General features: G+C 44.5%; 1 protein-coding gene across 4 annotated transcripts in view; it reads right to left on the bottom strand.

The window, feature by feature from the left end:
- The window catches only part of LOC121279952 (L-fucose kinase), a 392,301-nt gene that overhangs the window by 56,575 nt on the left and 310,477 nt on the right, over positions 1–25,249 (bottom strand). For all 4 annotated transcript variants that reach the window (XM_041191553.1, XM_041191550.1, XM_041191552.1 and 1 more), the window contains one exon: positions 19,097–19,194. In XM_041191553.1, the coding sequence (XP_041047487.1) occupies positions 19,097–19,194 (98 nt within the window). The remainder of the gene's footprint in view (positions 1–19,096; positions 19,195–25,249) is intronic.

Below are 25,249 nucleotides of genomic sequence, written 5' to 3'. Positions count from 1 at the left end.
TGCCCCCACCTTGTTTGGCCAGGAAACTTATTCCACACAGTGGATCCTTTCTCCTGTCTTCAAAATTTTCATAACGCCTGGACCCCTTCCTCTCACTTTTTCATATCTTTTCATTGGGAACTGCTGGTGGGACATCAGACACCTCAATTTCTCTGCTCCCCTCACTCACTCTAGCCTGTCTCTGTCTGAACTTGCAGCACCCTGACTTCTCAAGTCCAACCCTAACATTGTCATTAAACCTGCTGACAAGTATGGCAGGGTTGTTGTTTGATGAACCGACTTCTATCTAGCAGAGATTGATTGCCAACTCCCTGACACCTCCATCCACCTCCCTGGACCATGATCCCACTACCAAACATTAAGCCATCGTATCCCAAACTGTCATTGACCTCATCTGGCGATATTTCTCCCACAGCCTCCATAGTCCATTGAAACTGCACAGCCAACTTCTACTTCTTTCCCAGGATCCACAAACAGGACTGCCAAGTTGGACCCATTGCTTCAGCCTTTTCTTGCTCACTAAACTGATTTTTAAAAAAATAATTTACGGGGTGTGGGCATCGCTGGCTATGCCAGCATTTATTGCCCATCCCATTTGCGCATGAGAAGGTGGTGGTGAGCTGCCTTCTTGAACTGCTGGAGTGCCTGCGTACACCTACAGTGCTGTTATGGAGGAGGTTCCAGGATTTTGACCCAGCGACAGTAAAGGAATGCCAATATATTTCCAAGTCAGGATGGTGATTGGCTTGGAGTAGAACTTCCAGCTGGTAGCGTTCCCATGTATCTGCTGCCTTTGTCCTTCCAGATGGTAGCGGTCGTGGGTTTGGAAGGTGTTGCCTAACGAGCCTTGGTGAATTTCTACAGTGCATCTTGTAGCCGGTACACACTGCTGCTACTGTTCATCAGTGGTGGAGGGAGTGAATGTTTGTGGAAGGGGTGCCAATCAAGTGGGCTGCTTTGTCTTGGATGGTGTCAAGCTTCTTCAGTGTTGTTGGAGCTACAATCATTCAGGCAAGTGGAGAATCTTTTATCACACTCCTGATTTGTGCATTGTAGATGGCAGACAGGCTTTGGGGAGTCAGAAGGTGAGTTACTTGCCACAGGATTCCTAGCCTCTGACCTGCTCTTGTAGTCACAGTATTTATTTGGCTAGTCCAGTTCGGCTTCTGGTCAATAGTAATCCCCAGAATTTTGATAGTTGGGGATTCAGTGATGGTAATGCCATTGAATTCAAGGGACAATTGTTAGATTCTCTCTTGTTGGAGATGGTCATTACCTGGCACTTGTGAGGCACAAATGTTACTTTGCACTTGTTAGCCCAAGCATGGATATTGTCCAGGTCTTGCTGCATTTGACCTTGTGCTGCTTCAGTATTCTTCTTATCTTGACTCTTTTTTTTCCCCTTGTCCTTAATATCTATACTTCCATTTTTAGGGATAGGCTGTCATTTGTTATAAGCCATTGACAGCTACCTTAATTGCTCTTCATCCCACCTTGCTTCCTGTAAGGGGTCCAATGCATCTCCATCACATCCGTTATAATGATAGTGTGGAAACACCAGTGCTTCCTATATTTTTTTTTGCTCAACGGAGGATTCCCTTCCACATTGTATGGCACAGCACTCAACTGTGCTTGTTCCATTTCCAAAACCTCCTCACATCGTCCCCTCCCTTTCAAGATAATAGGGTACCCCTTGCCTCCACCTTTGACCCTACTACCCTCCACGTTCAATAGATCATGCTGTATTTCCACCACCTCCAATCTGATGCCACCACCAATTACTCTTCCCCTCTTCTCCCCTTTCAGCATTCTGCTCCATGACACCTTAGTCTACTTTTCAATCACTCCCAACCACTGCTTCCCATGGCACCTTCCTATGCAAGCTCAGGAGATGAACCCTGTCCTTTCACCTCCTCGCTTTCTACCGCCCAGGGCTTCCAATCTCTTATTCCAGGTGAAATAGCGATTTACTTGTACTTCTTTCAACTTAGTTTACTGTATTTACTGCACAGAATATAGTCTCCTCTGAGGAGACAAAAGTAGATTGGAGAGTTGCTTCGCAGGATAGCTTTGTTTAACATAGAAACATAGAAAATAGGAGCAGGAGTAGGCCATTTGGCCCTGCTCCACCATATATTATGATTATGGCTGATCATCCAACTCAATAGCCTGCTCCCACTTTCTCCCCATATCCTTTGAACCCTTTTGCCCCAACAGCTATATCTAACTCCTACTTGAAAACATACAATGTTTTGGCCTCAACTACTTTCTGTGGTAGCGAATTCCATAGGCTCACCACTCTCTGGGTGAAGAAATTTCTCCTCAACTCAGTCCTAAATGGTCTACCACATAGCCTCAGACTGTGACCTCTAGTTCTGGACTCCCCCATCATTGGAAACATCCTTCCTGCATCCACTCTGTCTAGTCCTGTTAGAATTTTATAGGTTTCTATGAGATCCCCCCCCCCATTCTTCTGAACTCCAGTGAATATAATCCTAACCGACTCAATCTCTCCTCATATGTCAGTCCTGCCATCCCAGGAATCAGTCTGATAAAGCTTCGCTGCACTCCTTCTATAACAAGAACATCCTTCCTCAGATAAGGAGACCGAAACTGCACACAATATTCCAGGTGTGGTCTCACCAAGGTCCCGTATAATTGCAGCAAGACATCCCTGTTCCTGTACTCGAATCCTCTCATTATGAAGGCCAACATACCATTTACCTTTTTTACCGCTTGCGGCACCTGCACGCTTACCTTCAGCGACTGATGTATGACGACACTCAGGTCTCTTTGCACATTCCCCTCTCTCAATTTATAGCCATTCAGATAATAATCTGCCTTCCTGTTTTTGCTACCAAAGTGGATAACCTCACATTTATCCATATTATATTGCATTTGCCATGCTTTGCTTGTCCAAATCACACTGAAGCATCTCTGCATCCTTCTCACAGCTCACCCTCCCACTCAGCTTTGTGTCATCTGTAAATTTGGAGATATTACATTTAGTTCCCTCATCTAAATCATTAATATAGATTGTGAATAGCTGGGTTCCCAGCACTGATCCCTGTGGTACCCCACTAGTCACTGCCTGCCATTCGGAAAAAGACACATTTATTCCCACTCTTTGTTTCCTGTCTGCCAACCAGTTTTCTATCCATCTCAATACATTACTCCCAATCCCATGTGCTTTAATTTCATACACTAACCTCTTATGCAGGACTTTGTCGAAAACCTTCTGAAAGTCCAAATAAACCACATTCACTGGCTCCCCCTCATCAACTCTACTGGTTACATCCTCAAAAAATTCCAGTCGAATTGTCAAGCACGATTTCCCTTTCGTAAATCCATGCTGACTGTCCGATTCTGCCACTGTTTTCCATGTGCTCAGCTATTAAATCTTTTATAATGGATGCTAGAATTTTCCCCACTACCGACGTCAGGCTGACTAGTCTATAATTCCCTGTTTTCTCTCTACCTCCCTTTTTAAATAGTGGGGTTACATTAGTTACCCTCCAACCTGTAGGAACTGTTCCAGGGTCTATAGAATCTCGGAAGATGACCACCAAATGCATCCACTATTTCTAGGGCCACTTTCTTAAGTACTCTGGGATGTAGATTATCATGTCCTGGGGATTTATCGGCCTTCAATCCCATCAATTTCCCCAACACTATTTCCCTAATAATACTGATTTCTTTCAGTTCCTCCCTCTCACTAAACCCTGTGTTCCCCAACATTTCTGGTATGTTATTTGTGTCCTCCTTTGTGAAGACAGAACCAAATTATATATTTAGTTGGTCAGCCATTTCTTTGTTCCCCATTATAAATTTCCCTGTTTCTGACTGTAAGGGACCTACATTTGTCTTCACCAATCTTTTTCTCTTCACATACCTGCAGAAACTTATACAGTCAGTTTTTACGTTCCCCGCAAGCTTACTCTCATACTCCATTTTTCCCTTCTTAATCAATCCCTTGGTCCTCCTTTGCTGAATTCTAAACTGCTCCCAATCCTCAGGTCTGTTGTCTTTTCTGGCCAATTTGTATGCCTCTTCCTTGGATCTAATACTATCTCTAATTTCCCTTGTAAGCCATGGTTTGGCCACCTTTCCTGTTTTACTTTTGCATCAGACAGGAATAAACAATTGTTGCAGTTCACCCATGGGCACTTTGAATGTTTGCCATTGCCTATCCATTGTCATTCCTTTAAGTAACGTTTCCCAATCCATTATGGCCAACTCGCGCCTCATACCACCGTAGTTTCCTTAATTAAGATTCAGGACCCTCGTCTCAGAATCAACTATGTCAATCTCCATCTTGATGAAGAATTCTATCATATTATGGTTGCTCATCCCCAAGGGGCCTCGCACAACTAGATTGCCAATTATTCCTTTCTCATTACACAATACCCAGTCTAGGATGGCTTGTTCTCTAGTTGGTTCCTCAACGTATTGGTCCAGAAAACCATCCCGTATACACTCCAGGAATTCCTCCTCTACGGTATTGTTACTAATTTGATTTACCCAATCTATATGCAAATTAAAGTCACCCATAATTACATATGTTCCTTTACTGCATGCGTCTCTAATTTCCTGTTTAATGCCATTCCCAACATCACCACCACAGTTTGGGGGTTCTATATACAACCCCTACTAATGTTTTTTGCCCCTTAGTGTTTCTCAGCTCTACCATGCAGATTCCACATCATCAGAGCTAATATCTTTCCTCACTATTACGTTAGTTTCCTCTTGGACCAGCAATGCAACTCCACCGCCTTTTCCTTTTTGTCTATCCTTCTGAAATACTGACTATCCCTGGATGTTCAATTTCCATCCCTGGTTATGCTGCAGCCATATCTCCGTAATCCCGACTATGTCATACCAGTTTCCATCTATTTGCGCTGTTAATTCATCCACTTTATTGCGAATGCTCCTTGCATTAAGGCAGAAAGTCTTAAGGTTTGTCTTTTTAGCATTACTTACTCCATTCCCACTATTTTTCGCTGAGGCCCTGTTTGATTCTTGCCCTTGATTGCTCTGCCTATCACTTTTCTTATTCCTCTTTCTGTCTTTTGTTCTTGTCCTTGATTTCCCCCTCCTCTGACTCCTTGCATAGGTTCCCAGCCCCCTGCCATTTTAGCTTAAACCCTCACCAACCACTCTAGCAAATATTCCCCTAGGACATCAGTCCCGGTCCTGCCCAGGTGTAACACGTCCAGTTTGTACAGGTCCCACCTCTCCCAGAACCGGTCCCAATGTCCCAGGGATCTGAAACCCTCCCCCTCATACCATCTCTTCAGCCACATATTCATTCAATATATCCTGCCATTTCTACTCTGACTAACATGTGGCACTGGTAGTAATCCTGAGATCACTACCTTTGAGGTTCTACTTTTCCTTCCTAACTCCCCATATTCTGCTTTTAGGACTTCATCCCTTTTTTTTTTACCTATGTTTGTACCAATGTGTACCACGACCACTGGCTGTTCACCCTCCCCCTTCAGAATGCCCTGTAGCCACTCTGAAACATCCTTGACCCAGCACCAGGGAGGCAACATACCATCCTGGAGTCTCGTTTGGGGCCACAAAAGCACCTATTCCCCTTACAATTGAATCCCCTATAACTATTGCATTCCCAGACTTTTTACTCCTCCCCTGTGCAGCAGAGCCAACAGTGGTGCAACGAATTTGGCTGTTGCTGCTTTCCCCTGAGAGCTCATTCCCCTCAACAGAATCCAAAGCAGTATATCTGTTTTGCAGGGGAATAGCCACAGGAGATTGCTGCACTGCCTGCCTAGTCCTCTTGCTCTGCCTGGCGGTCACCCATTCCCTTCATGCCTATGGACTCTTAGACTGCGGTGTGGCCACCGCTCTATACGTGCTATTCATGATACTCTCCGCCTCGTGGATGCTCCACAGTGTCCCCAGCCACCGCTCCAGCTCTGAAACCCGGGCTTCCAAGAGCTGCAGCTGGAGACACTTCCCCCACACATGCTGGCCCCAGGCACTGGAAATGTGCCCGGCTTCCCACATAGAGCAGGAGGAGCACCCTGGGCCCTTCTTTCTTGCTCCTCGTTGTTACAGAATATAGCCCTTACAAACGATGAACCACAAAATAAGACCTTAAGAACTATAAGTGAAAAAAGTAGTAAATACTTACCCGACTGTACTCACGGTACTCAAAGGATCACCTCATTCCCTCCTCACTAAACTCCCTCAGTCACCAACCTCCAACTTAAGCACTCTACTGCAGTCCAAAGCAGCACTCCAGTTTAGTCTGCAAAGGTGACCCCAAGCTTCTGACTGCCTGTCAATTTAATTCTCTGCCCCACTACCACTCTAACAACTCTGTCCATAGCCTCCTACACCTCCTACAAAGACGCTGAAAGTAAGCATTCGATTCGGCATTTAACAGCCTTCTGAACTCAACACTGAGATCAATAAAGCCTGATCACAACCACTCCTCCTATTTCTTTTGGACAGCAAGTTCTTCTATAGACTCATCTTTGGTTTCTTTTCTTGTCCCATTAGCATCCGCTTTCGCTTTGCACCGTCATTCTTTTCATCATTCATTCTCTTCTGCTTTCCACCCTATCACAGACATTTTCATTGATTCTTTCCTCTTCTGCAACTACTTCTGAAGATTGTGTCGGGTGAGCAATGCAATTGCAGCGTGGGGTCAGGGCCTGGTTGAATGCATAGTAAGCTGTATATGTTAAGAGAGGGTATTTGCTGGAGCATTGAGGTTGAAAAATGACACCGCTGGCATCGAATCACCATTACGTTTTGAATGGTCACGATCTGCCTACTCTGCAGACTTCCAGTGTATACGCCTAATGTCTGTGTTAACATCTATACCAAGGTGGCAAATGGCAGGCACGTACCAGGGCAGGAATTACCAATCATCATTGGGAGGGTGAGAACAGGAGCAGGTGTGCTTTGAAAATAGTGCTCCTGGATGGCATGTCAGTGTCCTGATGCCTCCGGGACATGCTGGAATTTTCAAAGTGAGGGCGGGTGGGGGGCGGGGGAGTTGGCTGCACTTGAGGACCTGCTCATCTCCAATTAATGGCCCATTAAGTAACTGAAGGAGCTTGTTAATGGGCCAGGAAGGGCCAGAAGACAATTTTTAAAACAAAAATCACCAAACTTGACCAGTCTGGCATCTGGTGCACATTAGTGCACAGCTGTTGGGTTCAATTAGGTTATTTTTATGATGAAAAATCATTGCCACTAGGGGAGTTTGTTTTGGACTGGCTGCAGTACCTTTCAGTTGGCCATTTGGCCACTTTTGTGCTCACTGAAGTTGCTGGCCCTCTCAGATGCTGCCTCCTCTTCCGCAAGGCAGCAGCAGGTCCCATCATGGCAGCCTTTGCTGTTGAGGATTGCGCTCCACAGGCAGCTCCCACCTTTCAGTAATACTCAAAGCCATTAATAGGTGCCAAGTTCACTGCCCAATTAGGTTGTGTCAGGTGAACAAGACAGTTGCAGCATGGGGTCAGAACCTGAAAATTAACTGGGCGTCAGGTTCTTGACCCCGTACTGAAAATCCAGCCAAGAAGTGTACAGCATGAGTGCCATTATCGTATCAAAGTGACACACATAGGCCTGAATTTCACTCTTGGCATGCATGCAAAGTCAGCTGGTCCGGAGGCGGATGTAGAATCCACTCCTGGGCGAGATCACGTTCTCAGCGTGATTTCAAGCTGGGTTGCTAATCTGGTTGACCTGACAGTGAAGGCAGAGGTGGGAACGAGACAGGCACCAGATTCAATGATATCCCCCAGGACTTTGGTAACTTCAGTTAAACTTCCATTGGAAAAACAGATAGGTCCTACGACATGATGTTAATACTGTGGCTTTTCAGCTATGAACTGATCTTGACTAAAATCTTCACTGACTCAATGGGCAGAATCTTTAGTATATATTCAATTCAAGTCTGCGTCCCGACGTCACCGCGTGTCATTCAGATCTTGAGTTTGGCAGGCGCGCACCGGAGTTGGCTGCGCGCCCGCCAAACTGTCAAAGGCCTATTAAGGCCATTCAAATAGCAATTAAACTAATTAACTGAGCTGTCCGTCCAACCTTAAGGTTGGTGAGCAGGTGAAGAGCCCAGGCGGCCTTCGCATTTATCATGAAACCTCATCCACGGGCAGGATGAAGTTTCATGAAGGTTTTTAAAGTTTAATAAAAATTTATAATAAAATTCATTGACATATCCCAGCTCAAAAGACACTGTCACATGAGGGGACATGTCTTAAAATTATTTTTTCTTCTTTATTAAAATTTTCAAAAATTAAACTGATCTCCCTGAGGCAGCTCTGTGCCTCAGGGAGATTTCTGCACTCTTTCGCGCACATGCGTGAAAGTGCGCAGGCCCCGATTTAGCCTACTCCCACCACCCACACAGAGAGCACACAGCACTTCTGGGTGTGCGTCATGCTGGGCGGGCCTTAATTGGCCTGCCCACATAAAATGGCGCCACCCAGCCGATCACGGTGGCGATTGGCTACGCGCCCCCTGCGCCCGCTCCTATCCAACCTCCCCAATGTATTTGTATGTAGCGTCATGAAGAGATTAATGTCCACAATGTTATTGGAAATTATTTTTAAATTGGAATTGTAGTAGGATCTGTGTCTATGTGTGTGTTTGTCTGTGTGTGGCTTAATTGGATTAAAGCCAGTTAGTCTGGGAAGATTGAATAGACCATATGAGTTGGCTAGGGAGCAGTTAAAGATATCAGAGCAAGTAATAAAAGTGAAGGCAGATAAGAAAGCTAAGGCTTGCAGTTTTGTTGCTGGGGAAAAAGTACTAGTTCTGTTACCAGTACCAGGTGATTCATTAAATGCAAGGTTTAATGGACCTTACAAGGTTGAAAAGAAATTGAGTGAAATAAATTATTTAATAAATACTCCAGAAAGAAGAAAGAACCAGAGAGTGTGTCATGTAAACATGCTTAAAAAGTACTTTGACAGGGAAGAGGAACAAAAAGAGGTATTAGTGATGGTGGATGATGAGAAAGAGGTAGAAATGCAAGACTCTTGAAATTGATTTTCCTCTTATCAAATTGGATAATGAGGGGGTGCTTGAAAATTTACATGAAATATTGAGTTACCTTCCAAACAAGTGTCAAAGTGATGTGGAAAAGCTATTGCTGTCTCACAAACCTATTTGTGGGAATAAATTGGGGAAGCCAGGTTTAGCTATACGTGATGTGTCTGTACAAGTTTCATCTTCAATTAGACAACATCCTTATAGATTAAATCCAGCAAAGTTATCACAAGTACAAAATAAAATTGATTTCATGCTTCAAAATGATATCACTGAGTCTAGTTGCAGTAACTAGAGTTCACCTATTGTGCTGGTACTGAAACTGGATGGAACACAAAGACTGGGTGAGGACTATCAAAAGGTGAATGCGGTGACAAAAGCAGATTCCTATTCTATACCAAAGTTGGAGGATTGTATTGAGAAAGTGGAACAATTGAATTTATCACAAAGATTGACTTACTAAAAGGATATTGGCAGGTACCGTTGTCGGAGAGAGCAAAGGAGATATTGGCTTTTGTGACGCCAAGTGGACTAGTCAGTTTGAAGTCATGCCATTTGGTATGAAGAATGCACTTGTGACATTTCAAAGACTGATGAACAAAGTAATTGCGGGTCTAAGCAATTGTGCTGTTTATATTGATGATCTGATAGTTTTTAGTCAGACATGGGAGGAGCATTTACAGCATCTGGAAGAATTTTTTTTTTCGATTACAAGAAGCTAATTTGGTGATGAACTTAGCTAAAAGTGAATTTGCAAAAGCACAAGTTACATATCTAAACCATACTATTGGACATGGTAAGATGGCTCCGAGAGATGTGAAAGTCAAGGCTATCGTCGATTTCCCATTGCTTACAACAAAATGAGAAGTTTTGAGATTTCTGGGCATGAGTGGGTTTTACCAGAAATTTGTACCAAATTTTTGCAGTGTGGTTGCTCCACTGACTGAACTATTAAAAAGGGACAAGAAATTTTGATGGGCACTGGAGTGTCAGATGTCATTTGATAGTTTGAAAGCTGTATTGACTATGATACCAGTTTTGGCATTACCCAACTATGCCAAGCAATTTAAGTGGCCATTGATGTAAGCGATAGAGGCATTTGGGCCGTACTGTTACAAGATGACACTGGAATTAAAAAACCGAAAGGGTATTTTTCACGGAGGCTGAATATACAGCAGAGAAGATATTTAATGATTGAAAAGGAGACCTTGGATTTGGTGTTAGCATTGCAGCATTTTGAACTTTATGTTGCAAACAATTCATTAGAAACAATTGTTTATACAGACCACATTCCTTTGAAGTTTTTGGACAAATTTCAAGACAAAAGTGCAAGACTTTTCAGGTGGAGTCTATTATTACAACCATTCAATCTACGGATTATATATGTTGCTGGTAGAGAAAATCTGTTTGCAGATGCATTATCAAGAGTTTGAAGCTTAAAGGGAAGATTGGACCTTTAAAAATAATCTGAACACTGAACTGGAGTGATTTCTGTTGATACCAAGAACTTGTTTGTGTGTCTATATGTATAGTTATGTTAATGCATGCATCTGGTAATGTAATAGTGTAATAAATATAGGAGATAGTGTGAATTGGGTTATTAAAAATGAAGCCGTCTTTTAAAATTATGACTGTTCATTTTTCGATAGGGAGGGGGATGTCATAAAGAGATTGTCTATAATGATATTGGAAATTATTTTACAATTGGAATTGTAGTAGGGTCTGTGTGTGATTTAATTGGATTAAAGCCAGCTAATCTGTGTGCTTTGATGTATAGTAGTTTGAGATGTTAATTAGATAAACGTAAGGCGGAAAAGGTAAAGTGTACATTTGCATTTGTTGAATAAAGCCTTCAAGAGTAAAATCTTGCACCTGACTGAAAGAAACCAAGCAATGTGCTTACATTACTAATAAAATTGGTGAAATGAAAGGATTATTGTTAGAAGATGTGACGTTAAAAGCCTAGGACACAATAGAAAATTTATATTCAAAGGGAAAGCTAGGTATAATCAGAAAGGAGATTGTATGTGCAGGTCAGGGACATTTAACATCTAACCAGCCTACAACTGTGTCTGCAAAGGAACCAAATTGCAAGGGTCCTCATTTTGAATTCGTAAGGTCAAATGTGCTTTGCCTGGGGCTATTTAAAGTCTATGGGTTATTGTTGCCTTGGTGAAGATTTACCTGGGAGTGATTAATTTGGGGATTTCTTTAAAAATTATTATGGTAGTAATTTGTAGACATGTATATGTGTTTAATTTCTTGTTAAATTAATAAATGTTTAATTTAGTTTTATATAAAAACGCTCTTGAGGCTTGGTGGTTTTATTCCTGAATTGAGAGCTGCATCTCAAACATACCAACTGAAAATATAGGTGATGACAGTTGTTCAAGTTTCCCTCTGGGACTTAAACAAATCAGTCTTTACCAGCTGCTGTGTCATAACAATAGTAGCTCTGCCTTTAAAATCTGCAGGTCCTGCCCAGCATCTGTCACTGATCCAACTAAACTTTGTGGCAGCAGTGAGAAAGCTGTAGGTGGGGGAATAGTTGAGGAGGGGGTTCCCTTCATCTAATTACATCAGTGAAAAGAGAAAATAATGAATAAGCATTTCTCCAGCACCTTTCATGACTTCAGGACATCCCAGAGTGCCTCACTGCTTTTTAAGCGTGGTCACTGCTAAAATGTGGGAAATGTGCCAGCCAGCCAAATTGCACACAGCAAGCTCCCAAGGAAAGTGATGTTGGATGTTTTACATCCATCTGAGAGGGTAGATGTGGTCTCAGATTAACATCTCACCTGAACACTGGCACCACAGACAGTGCAACACTCGCTCAGGATTGCACTGAGGCTGTATGCCCACGTGCTCAACCCTCTGGAGTGGGACTTGAACCCATAACCTACTGAACTTCAGAGAGCAGAATGCTCCAACGTGGTAGACACCCATAGCATCATTGGTGCATCTGGTCTACTTGCTATTGCAGCAACTCTGGACTGCCTGGCTGAGATAGTGCAACTAGGGCTAGTGGCCATAGTCGGGGGGGCGGGGGAAGCGAAGTGAGGTAGGAGGTGCTGGGGCCTGCAAACGAAGTGTGGTTGTTCCCTTTTGTAGGGGAATCCTTCTTAACAAATGTTTTTAATTATGCAGGGATCTGGTCAAATTCTACATCTACTGCTGGGTCAGCTAGGACACCTCCAATGACAAAGCTGCAGTTTCTGTCTGCTGAGTCATAATGAAGGCCTGGGTCACAGGGAGTCTGATGTTCAGAGAGCCCCTACCCTCAGCTCAACTACCCCCAACTCCCCATATAATTACACAGGCGATATACCAAACGGCAATGGATTTTCAAGGCCAATATCTTTTGAAAAAGTTAATGTTCCCCATGGTTTGTGCAGACTGATTTATTTTATTAGAACTTTGGCACAGATTTGTAGGTGAACCAGCTTAGAAAGCTAACACAATGAAAAGGAAATCTGGCAAAACTTAGAAATATGACAGCAGCAAAATCACAAATAAAATGAAAGTGCTTGTAGCCCAGTGGCCTTTTATCCCACCCTTGGATGACAAATTGATAAAAACATAATGCCCGCCTGCTCTTTTTGCCGATGCGACAAGCGCAAAATTGCATGGGCAACCTAAAATCTGTGTTAATAGGCTTGATAATGGCTGTAATTGGTCCTTCAATGGTCGGCAGGCGCGGCTCTGACTCCTGTGCGAGCCCGCCAGCCTCAATAATACACGCACGCACAGTGACATCGGGACACATGCCTGACATCATCTCGCACAATTTTATACACGTTCGGGCTGGGCACTGCCTGGTGGAGCACTGTGAAATTCTGGCCATAATGTCGAATGGGGCACTACAGAGCCCAAATCTGCTGCCAGGTCTTTAAACCTGTAAGCATTTAAGTCAGTGATCAATAGAGTTCAGGAGATATACATTCCTTTATAAAACAAGAACAAACCAGCCAATGATAATACACCACCGTGAAATAAAATGATAGAGAGATACTGGTAAAGTTGAACCTAAGGCAGGAGGCATACACTGAGTATATAAACAATAGAGGAGAGGATGATAAAAGGGATATAGAAGTTAGGAAAGAAGCAAAAAAGTTAAGAAAACAAAGCAGAACTATGGAACTAAAATATCAAGGAATATAAAAAGAAATAGTATTCTACAGACACATAGGCCAAATTTTGCGCTCGTTGCGCACGGTTGGCGGACACGATATCCACATCTGGCCGTGATTGCATTTGACACATGATTTCAATCTGGCTGGCCAATTAAGGGCTGGCTAGCATGAAACGCGCCCGGACATTGGGGCGGGAGGCTGGTTGGCACTGGGTTGAATGGTGACCTGGAGAGGGGTATAAAAAGAGTTTTGCCAGGAGTTAGGAAGGAGCCTCAGGGAGCTGTCCACGAGAGACTCAAATATTTAGCAGCAGTACTGGCCTCGGCACCCGATGGTCAAGGCAGGTGGGATGCCAATGCTGGTGGTCATTCTGCTACATGATTCTCAGACGAGTGCCTGTGTGCTCTATTGGAGGCAGAGTGCCCAGCCTGCAATATTCATGCCGCGGGATGGCAAGAGGGGGCCAACCCAGCAGACAAAGGAGGCCTGGACGGAGGTGGCTGCCCAAGTGAATGGGCATGACGTTGTGCGCTGCACCTGGATCCAGTGCCGGAAACGGTTCAATGATCTTCTGCGTTCCGCAAGGGTGAGTACCAAGTTGGCATGGAACCGAGTATAGATGTGTTTGAGGGTGGCTGTTACTCGTGGCGCTCAGCAGTGTGAGATGCATAGTGCCAAATGCCACTGCCAAGGGTGGTTGATGTACCTGCGTACCTTGTGTTTATAGAAGGGTGACAAGTGCCAATCTGACAGGTACCTCAAGCTGGTTTTCCTGGGTCATGGTTTGCAGGTAGAGGATGCTCTAATGAATGCACTTGTGTCTGTACGGAAGAGAAGCCATACCGCGCTGCAGCGCGCACAAACAGGTGGTGGGGTGCCCAACATCTTGATCCTCTCCAGGTTTGGGATGGACACTCTGGACATGATATGCAAGCAAGGAGTAAGGTCTCCAGGTCTCGGAGTGGCAGGGGTTTCGGAGCACAGCAACAGTCCAGTGGGCAGATGAGTGACTGGGGTAGTGTGCAAGAAAGGCAGGGTTGTGGCATCCCCAATGAGAAGTTCAAATCCAGAGTATCCATTGCTTGCCCAATCACAATGCCTCAGTGATACATGTGTCTGTTTTGGCAAGCAACTGTGCTTGCACAGCCACTTAGTTATGATATTCCTAACGGACATATTCTGTTCCTCCCTCAGAAGCGCCGTCCTCACAATTCACCGCTGACCACAAGGACCCCCCCAACCCCCCCACCGCCGCCCCAACTTGACAACCGAGGAAGAACCGCTGACTGATGCACCTGCATCACATCCACTCTCTTCACCAAGCACCAGTGCAGATACAGGCATGTTGGTGGGCTATAGCACATAGGCTCCATTTGGAGTGCACTGTGGCAAGTGCACATCACACTCGCTTGAGGAGCTGGTGAAGGCAGAGGACTGCTGGAGACCAGGACCATGCTGAGTCTGAGGCAGATGATGAGCCTCTGGAGCTGCCCATCAGGTGGCAGCTGCTTGTTGTCCAGCAAGATGCGTGTGAAGACTTGGCAGAAATCCCTGGGGGTCTGCATGTCATGGTCTCTGTCTTGGAAGAGTCCACATGAAGCATGAGCATTGCATTGCTCCAGGCGCACAGCCTCCTCCAATGACAGGGTGGCGACTCTCATGGAAGGCAGCTCCAGGAACAGAATCAGAGGTTACCAGGGCTGTGCCCAGATCTGCAAGTCCACAGACAGGCAGTGACCTCAGGAGGTCACTGCCAGTGTGAGAGATGGATGAGGCACCTAATCACTCTGCTAGGCCATCACCGTCCATCAATGGTGAGCGGGGAGGTTCAAAACAATTTCACGCTGGTGGACCAGCTACGTGTCGCGTCTGTGAGCTCTTTTCAGGGTGTTCCAGGTGAAGACAGAAGCTCCTCCTTCCCTCTGCTGGTGACCGTGGCATCTAATGAGGCCGCTACAAGTGAGGAATGCCCAGCCAAGGCAGTATCCAGTGCCTCCAGCCGCGTTTTGATAGCACGTGGAATGAATTGAATTGGCTGAAGACTGGCATCTGTGATGCTGGGGGCATCTGAAGGAGGCCGAGATGAATCATCCACTCGGCACCTCTGGCTGAAGATTGTTGCAAATGTTTCATCCTTATCTTTTGCACTGATGTCCTGGGCTCCTCCATCATTGAGGATGGGGATATTTGTGGAGCCTCCTCCTCAAGTGAGTTGTTTAATTGTCCAGCACCATTCACAACTGGATGTGGCAGGACTGCAGAGCTTAATCTGATTCGTTTATTGTGGGATTGCTTAGCTTTGTCTACCACTTGCTACTTATGCTGTTTGTCACACAAGTAATCCTGTTTTGTAGCTTCACCAGGTTGACACCTCATTTTTAGGTAGGCCTGGCACTGCTCCTGGAATGCCCTCCTGCACTCTTCATTGAAGCAGGATTGATCCCCTGGTTTGATGGTAATGGTAGAGTGGGGCTATGCCAGGACATGAGATTATAGATTGTGGTTGAATACAATTCTGCTGCTGCTGATGACCCACAGTGCTCATGGATGCCCAGTCTTGAGTGACTGGATATGTTCAAAATCTAACCCATTTAGTACACTGTAGTGCCACACAGTGGAGGGTATCTTCAAGAACCATGCAGTGGTCACTCCTACTGATACTGTCATGGATGATATCAGATGCATCTGAGGCCGCCAGGTTGGTGAGGACGAGGTCAAGTATTTTTTCCTTCTTGTTGGTTCCCTTACCACCTGCCATAGACCCAGTCTAGCAGCTATGTTCTATAGGACTTGGATGGACATTGAAGTCCCCCACCCAGAGTACATTCTGCGCCCTTGCCACCCTCAGTGTTTCTTCCAAGTGGTGTTCAACATGGAGGGGTACTGATTCATCAGCTGAGGTGGGGGGGCGTGGTAATCAGCAGGAGATTTCCTTGCCCATGTTTAACCTGATGCCATGAGACTTCATGGGGGCCGGAGTCAATGTTGAGGACCTCCAGGGCAACGCCCTCCCAATGTATACCACTGTGCCGCCAACTCTGCTGGGTTTGCTGGTGGGACAGGACATACCCAGGGATGGTGATGGTGGTGTCTAGGACATGATCTGTAAGATACGATGCTGTGAATATGACTATGTCAGCTTTTGCTTGACTAGTCTGTGAGACAACTCTCCCAATTTTAGCATAAGCCTCCAGATGTTAGTAAAGAGGGCTTTGCAGGGTCAACAGGGCTGAATTTGCCGTTGTCGTTTCCGGTGCCTAGGTCGGTGCTGGGTGGTCTGCCCGGTTTCATTGACTTTGTAGTGTTTTGATACAACTGAGTGGCTTGCTAGGCTACTTCATTTTAGAGTCAACCACATATTTTGGATATAGATTCACATGCAGGCCAGACAAGGTATGGACAGCAGATTTTTTTCCCTAAAGGACATTAGTGAACCAGATGGCTTTTTACGACAATCGACAATGGTTTCATGGTCATCATTAGACTTTTAATTCCAGATTCTTTTCTAATTTTCAAATTCCGGATCCCTAGAGCATTACCCTGGGTCTTTGGATTACCAGTCCAGTGACAATACCACTACGCCACTGCCTCGGCCCCACATATATATATTTTCCTTCATGTCTTCTGGGCATGACGTATGTTTTAAACTGTCTCCTTTAATTCAAGGTAGAATGGAGTAGTTTGGAGGGGACAATGTGACCTCCTATGAAATCTGCCCTGAGCCACGTCCATGTGACCTGGTTGTCATGGGGACAGGGGCCCAGGTCAAAACTTATTGGAAGTAAGGTGCAAGTTTTAACATCTGAACACAAAGGAGGGACACAGCTTGTCTTGCTGTGTACAGACTCATAGACTCTGAGAGTGTCAGCCAGAGGGATTTGGGGAAGAAGGCCCACAACAGGTGCTGCTATGCCAGGTAGAGAAAAAAGAACAGTTTCCAGGTTAACCACCAAGCAGAGTGCTGGTGAGGACAAAGAAATGAAGCTTGTGCAGAATTAAAGTCCAAAAAGTCACCAGAGTGCTACAAAAGTGGATTTGAGTATGTCTCGAAGATTGAGTGATGGGGATTTTGTTTAAAATGGACATCAGAAGATTCACTGTGGTGGGGCAGGGAGAAGAAATCCTGTTAAAGCCTGGAAGAGATTGGGACTTTAAACACAAGACTACATATCTGTTGACAGTGTGGTGTAATGTATAATTTATAATGAAGAATAGAAGAGCTAAATATTATTTAAATGGAGAAAGACTTCAGAAAGCTGCAGCACAGAGGGATTTGGGGGTCCTCGTGCATGAATCCCAAAAAGCTGGCATACAAGTTCAGCAGGTAATAGGTAGGACAAATGGAAATATGTTGGCCTTTATTTCAAAGGGAATAGAGTATAAAAATAGGGAAGTCTTGCTAAAACTATACAAGGCACTAGTTAGACCGCACCTAGAGTACTGAGAACTGTTTTGGTCCCTTTATCTAAGGAAAGATGTACTGGCATTGGAGGCAGTCCAGAGAAGGTTCACTAGGTTGATCCTGGGTATGGAGGGATTTTCTTATGAGGAGAGGTTAAGTGGGTTGGGCCTGTACTCATTGGATATAGAAGAATGAGAGGCGACCTTATTGAAACATATAAGATTCTTAGGGAGTTTGATAGGGTAGATGCTGAGAGGTTGTTTCCCCTTGTGGGAGAGTCTAGGACCAGAGGGCATAATATCAGAGTAAGGGGTCACCCATTTAAGAAAGGGGTGAGGAGAAATGTCTTCTCTCAGAGGGTTGTTAATCTGTGGAATTCTTTACCACAGAGGGCTGTAGAGGCTGGGTCATTAAGTATATTCAAGGCTGAGATAGACAGATTTTTAATCAGTGTGCATTGAAGGTTATGGGGAAAGGCAGGAAAGTGGAGTTAAGGATTATCAGATCAGCCATGATCTTATTGAATGGCGGAGCAGACTCGATGGGCCAAATGACCTACTTCTGCTCCTACGTCTTATAGTCTTAAACCACACTTGGAGTACTGTGAACACTTCTGGTCTCCATATTACAAAAGGGATATAGAGGCACTGGAGAAAGTGTAAAAAAGACTGAAAAGGATGATAGCAGAACTGAGGCATTGTACTATCAGGTAAGACTGAACAGGCTGGAGCTCTTTATTCTAGAAAAGAAAAGACTAAAGGGTGACCTGATAGAGGTTTTTAAGATAACAAAAAGGTTAGATAGGATAGACGTGGAGAAAATGTTTCTATTTGCTATGGAGACCAAGCTTTGCGACCATAAATATAAGACAGTTACTAATAAATCAAATAGGAAATTCAGAAGAAACTTCTTCAAGTAAAGAGTAGCAAGAATGTTGATTCGAACTAGGGGGCACTGTTTTAAAATTAGGGGTCGCCCTTATAGCACAGAGATGAGGAGAAATGTTTTCTCTCAGAGGGTTGTGTGACTTTGGAACTCTCTGCCTCAGGAAGCAGTGGAAGCGGCATCATTGAATATTTTGAAGGCACAGGTAGATAGATTCTTGTTAGGCAAGGGAATCAAAGGTTATCGGGGTTAGATGGGAATATAGAACTCAAAACACAAACAGATCAGCCATGATCTTATTGAATGGCGGAGCAGGCTCGAGGGGCCAAATGGCTTACTTCTGTTCCTATTTCGTATGGTGCCACATGAAATAGTTGAGGCAAATAACATAGATGTATTTATGGGGAAGCCAGATAAATGCAAGAGTGGAAAGAATAGAAAGGTTTGCTGATAGGGTGCGCTGAAGAAGGATAGAATACTCATGTGGAGCATAAATGCCTGCATAGATCCGATGGGCTGAATGCTCTGTACCTGTAGACTCGATATTTGGTTGGAGTTAAGACGCAGAGGAGGAGTTGGGTTGTAAAGTTTTATTATGCTTGGAGCAGTGTGCATTGAGGATTCTTACCTCCTGATCAATGAAGTAGACGCCATGATCCCTGGCATAACTTACTGTGCCGGGGACGGACACCACTTTGACACCACTGAATCCTTCCCAGCAAATATCTAGAAAAAGAACCAGAACATTTATGGACCATTAAAATTAAACATTACTGGTCCAGCAATCTAGATAAAATACATTTCATTAAATGAATGTAGCAACGCAGTTAAGTTTTGGTCTCAAACATTTATGACTCAGCAGCCATCATAGGATACGGCACAAGCCAAACTACCTGGTAGGGTTTAGGCCTTTATACCCATCGTGCGCTAAGTTAGATAATCTTGAACAGGGCGGTACATGGAGCATTCAGCTCAACAGGCCTATGCAGGCAGTATTGGCCTTGGTGTGCCCTTGGGAGGAAGGAAATGAGACTTATGTTCCCACTCCTTGTGGAGGGGGATTCCTTGTTTGTTACTTAGACTTGTACAACACAGGAGGCAGTTCAGCCTAACCTGCCTGTGCCAGTTCTCCTACCAGTAGAAACAGTTTATCCCTATATACTCTGTTAAAATCTCTCAATTTTGAAGGCCGAATCCTTCTCTATTCTAAGAACAATCCTAGATTCTCCAGATAATTGAAACCTGACATCATTCTCATAAATTTTGACTGCAGCCTTTCCAAAGCCTTGACATGTTTCTTAAAATGTGATGCTCAGAATTGCAATATTCAGGCTGCAAATATGAAAGAAGATTTTGTTTCATAATTTCCTGTATGACTCTTCTTCACTCTGAAGAAGAATTATACAGACTCGAAACGTTAACTCTGTTTTTCTCTCCACAGATGCTGTCAGACCTGCTGAGTTTTCCCAGCATTTTCTGTTTTTGTTTCAGATTTCCGGCATCTGCAGTATTTTGCTTTTATCTAAGCACTTTAGGATGCTTTACTACATTAAAGGCACTATCTAAATATAGGCCTGTGCTAAAACACCAAGGTCAGGTCATTCTTCAGTAGTATCTGTTCTGACATACATTCATGGAACCTGACATACACCTCGGAACATTTCCTGCTTACTTCTCCAAGGCTACATTTAGCCTAACAATCCTTTCAGTACTTAGCATGTATGGCACACATAAAGGTTACAAGTTACATCTAAAACTATTGTCACACATATCTTAACAGGCATCCACCAAACAAATCCTTTCAACATATCTTAGCTGCATGATGTGTGTCCATTTACGAACAAACAGGATGGGGGTGCATTGTAAGTGCTCCTTTAATTTGCAGAATCTCAAGATTACTTCTCTATTTGTAAGACATAATAAAAGGGTCAAGACCAAATTTGGAGCAATGCCCACAAATACAGGTTTCTGACTCCCTGGACAACCTTGAGGTCTCTCCCAAGCTGGGAGCTAGCACAATCTGACTCCAGTTATCATCTGCCCTCACACCTTCTTCTCCCTCCCAGAAACATGATTGGGTCCCCCTTGTCCTCACTTATCACCCTACCAGCTTCCGCATTCAATGGATCATCCTCCGCCATTTCCGCCAACTCCAGCATGATGCCACCACCAAACACATCTTCCCTTCATCCCCCTGGCGGCATTCCGTAGGGATTGTTCCCTCCGTGACACCCTGGTCCACTCCTCCATCACCCCCTACACCTCAACTCCATCCCACGGCACCTTCCCTTGCAACCACAGAAGATGCAACACCTGCCCCTTCTATTCCCCTCTCCTCACCGTCCAAGGGCCCAAACACTCATTTCAAGTGAAGCAGCATTTCACTTGCACTTCGCTCAGCTTAGTTTACAGCATTCATTGCTCCCAATGCGGTTTCCTCTACATTGGGAGACCAAACCTTCGGTCTGTCCGCAAACATTACCCAGACCTCCCTGTCACTTGCCGTTTCAACACTCCACCCTGCTCTCATGCCCACATGTCTGTCCTTGGCTTGCTGCATTGTTCCAGTGAAGCTCAACGCAAACTGGATGAACAGCACCTCATCTTCCGACTAGGCACTTTACAGCCTTCCGGACTGAATATTGAGTTCAACAACTTTGGATCATGAACTCTCTCCTCTATCCCCACCCCCTTTCCGATTTTCTCCCTCCTTTTTGTTTTTTCCAGTAATTTATGTAGATTTTTCTTATCCCACCTATTTCCATTATTTTTAAATTTTCCATCCATTGTTTTATCTCTACCCTTTAGCCTTTTTCGATTCCTTCACCTCACCCCACCCCCACTAGGGCTATCCTGCTCGTCCTGCTTTCTACCCTTAATTAGCACATTCCTTTAGATAACATCACCACCTTCAACACCTCTTTGTCCTTTTGTCTGTGACATCTTTTGATTATCTCCACCTATCACTGGCCCTCTATCCAGCTCTTCCTGTCCCAACCCCCCCTTAAACCAGCTTATATTTCACCCCTTATCTATTTTTCCTTAGTTCTGTTGAAGAGTCATGTGGACTCGAAACGTTAACTGTACTCCTCTCCACAGATGCTGCCAGACCTGCTGGGTTTTTCCAGGTATTTTTGTTTGTGTTCCAGTTATGTCCTGCGCCTTGACAACATTCTGGCACACACACAAGCACAAAAACGCCACACAAAGTATTTAGCAAGTTCTATGGAAGAGCGTCTCTTGAACCAGCAAATTAACATATGTTCCTCTTTGTTTACTGTAGCCTGGAAGAGCAGTATGCTGTCAGAAGCCCTGGGCAGCATCCAGTGCAATTTACTTGTTTTTTGTTTATGGGATGTGGGCATCTCTCGCTAACACTCAAACACCAACACAGTAACATATAACCCAGGTGTCAGCCGTGGTTCAGTGGTAACACTCTCGCCTCTGAGTCAGAAGATTGTGTTCAAGTCCCACTCCAGGCTTACAGTCCAGTGCAGTACCAAGGGAGTGCTGCACTGTCAGAGGTACTATGTTTTGGATAAGACAGTAAAACAGGCCGCTGTCTACCCTCTTAGATAGACACAAAAGATTCCATAGTATTATTTCGAAGAAGAGTAGCAGAGTGCTACTGGCCAAGAATTATTCTTAAACAACATCACCAAAACAGATATAAAAACAGAAAATGTTGGAAAAACTCAGCAGGTCTGGTAGCATCTGTGGAGAGAGAAACAGAGTTAACATTTTGAGTCCAATATGACCCTTCTTCAGAACTAAAACAGATTACCTGATCATTATTTCATTGCTAAAAGCAAAATACTGTGTGATGCTGAAAATCTGAAACAAAAACAGAAAATACTGGAAAAACTCAGCAGATCTAGCAGCATCTGTAGAGAGAAACAGTGTTAACCTTTCAAGTCCGTATGACCCTTCTTCAGATCTGAAGGGAAGTGGAAATGTGATGAAATTTACACTTTAAGGGGGGGTGGGGCAGGTGGAGATGGATAGAGGGCCAGCAATAGGTGGGGACAAATGAGGGACTGACAAAGATGTCATGAACTAAAGGACAAAGGGAGTGTTAATGGTAGTGGTTAGTGCTAAAAAAAAAGTGCTGATAATGGCATAAAGATAAGAAAGCAGAATATGATAATAGCAGAACAAGGCTAGCATTGTGTGAAAGAACAACATGGAACAAGAAACAGATGGCCCTGTACGGGATGGGGTGGGGGGAGGGGGGCGATGGTGGGATTAAAAAAAGGATAGAAAATGGGACAAAAAGAGGAATAAAACCACAGATAAATGAATAAAAATACAAATAAGTGGATAAAAAATAAAAATGAATGTAGAAAAAAGGGGATTAGAAAAAGGGGGTGAGGATGGAGGAGCGAGTTCATGGTCTGAAGTTGTTGAACTCAATATTAAGTCCAGAAAGCTGTAAAGTGCCTGATCAGAAGATGAGGTGCTGTTCCTCCAGTTTGTGTTGGGCTTCACTGGAACATTGCAGCAGGCCAAGGATGGACATGTGGGTATAAGAGCAGGATGGTGTACTGAAATGGCAAGCGACAGGAAGGTCTGGGTCATGCTTGTGGTCAGACTGGGGGTATTCTGCAAAGCGGTCACCCAGTCTGTGTTCGGTCTCCCTGATGTAGAGGATACCATATTGGGAACAGCGGATGTTCAAATTGAAGGAGGTGCAAGTGAAACACTACTTCACCTGAAAGGAGTGTTTGGGCCCTTGGATGGTGAGGAGGGAGGAGGTAAAGGGGCAGGTGTTGCACCTTCTGCGATTGCATGGGAAGGTGTCGTGGGAAGGGGGTGAGGTGTTGGGGTTGATGGAGGAGTGGACCAGGGTGTCCCGGAGGGAATGGTCCCTACGGAATGCTGAGAGGGGGCGGTGAGGGGAAGATGTGTTTGGTGGTGGCATCATACTGGAGGTGGCGGAAATGGCCGACGATGATCCTTTGAAAGGAGGCTGGTGGGGTGAAAAGTGAGGACAAGGGAGACCCTATCATGGTTCTGGGGGGAAGGAGAAGGTGTGAGGTGTGACGGCAGAGGTGCAGGAGATGGGTTGGACATGGCTGAGGGCCTTGTCAACCACAGTGGGTGGGGGGGGGGTGGTGGTGTGCGTGGTGGTGATGGGGAACCTCGATTAAAGGAATAAGGAAGATATGCCATTTGGAAAGTGGCATCGCGGGAACAGATGCGATGGAGGCAAAGGAACTGAGAGAATGGGATGGTGTCCTTACAGGAAGCAGGGTGTGAGGAGCTGTAGTTGAGGTAGCTGTGGGAGTCGGTGGGCTTGTAATGAATATTGGTGGACAGTCTTTATCACCAGAAATGGAGACAGAGAGGTCAAGGAAGGGAAGGGAAGTGTCGGAGATGGACCACGTGAAGGTGATAGAGGGGTGGAAATTGATACAAGAGCATGAAGCGGCACCGATGCAGTCATCGATGTACCGAGAAAAGAGTTGTGGGAGGGGGCCTGAGTAGGACTGGAACAAGGAATGTTCCACATACCCTATAAAGACAGAGGCATAACTGGGGCCCATACAGATACCCATAGCCACACCTTTTATTTGGAGGAAGTGAGACAAGTTTAAGGAGAAATTGTTCATTGAGAGAACAAGTTCAGCCAGGCAGAGGAGAGTGGTGGCGGATGGGGATTGTTCGGGCCTCTGTTCAAAGAAGAAGCAGAGAGCCCTGAGGCCATCCATATTTCACTGCTGTTTGTGGGAGCTTGCTGTGTCCTATTTGGCTCCTGCATTTTCTAAATTAATACAGTGATTATACTTCAAAAGTACTTCATTGGCTGCATATAAAAGGAGGCCCTGAGGTTATGAAAGGTGCTATATAAATGCCTTTTCTTTCTTTAGAGGACAGAGATAGTAGAGTTGAGAAGATAGCACCCATTGAATTACAGTTGTAAGAATGGACAGGTCAAGGGCGATACAAGCAAGAGCCCATGAGTACATGGGATATCTATAATTTTAATTATGCTGCCTGGCAGTGAAACAGTTAAAAATGGAGTGCTGCAATAACCTGTGATTAGCTTAGCTACTGTAGTCCTAGGTAATGCAAGAATATATAAACAGGAGTAGGTGCTGATTGATTGCCAAGTGCTGTCCAATTGTGAAATCACATCTAACAGTCGCTGAACAATCCTGAGTGTGCTAATAGCTACACTAACAATCAATTTAAGATAATCAGTCGAGCTTGTAAGGTGGCTTACTTAAGTTTGCTAAAGCGACATTCATTCATAGTAATAGAAATACTACTATTTCTCCCATAGTATAAATTGCTGTGATCATTTGAAATTTGGTGTTTAGTCCTGATGAGTACAAGATAAAAAGCTTTAGCAAAGCGTCTCTCTTTTCAAGTTTGGCACTACCAAGCGACTTAATAATGCTTTATTGGGGTAAAATGCTAATAGTTGACTAGCATTACCGTGACAACTGTACTCTGGGCAAAGTCCTGTCTCTTAACAAATTTAGCCTGTTCAGATGAATCGCTCATTCCTGAGTGGCCTTGTTACTCCTCCAGCCTAAACTTAACAATCTGAAAATAACCATTCAACCGTATCTTCCTGACGTCGTTACATTGAAAAAAACCTTGAAGCTCCACGTGCAAGGTTAGCGCTGATTTCAGGCCAGTATAAGGGCTGAATTTACAATGGAAAAAATACCAGTCACGTTACAATCCTATTCAAGCAGGAAATAGTTTAACATTAATCTTTTGTTCTTTAAACTATGGGTCAAGCACTGTAATTACCCTAATTTGTGCTTGG

The sequence above is a fragment of the Carcharodon carcharias genome, chromosome 7 (assembly GCF_017639515.1).
Source record: "Carcharodon carcharias isolate sCarCar2 chromosome 7, sCarCar2.pri, whole genome shotgun sequence".
Lineage (NCBI taxonomy): Eukaryota > Metazoa > Chordata > Chondrichthyes > Lamniformes > Lamnidae > Carcharodon > Carcharodon carcharias.
The sequence above is the reverse complement of the archived record's forward strand: the minus strand, read 5'-3'. Positions and strand labels throughout refer to the sequence as shown.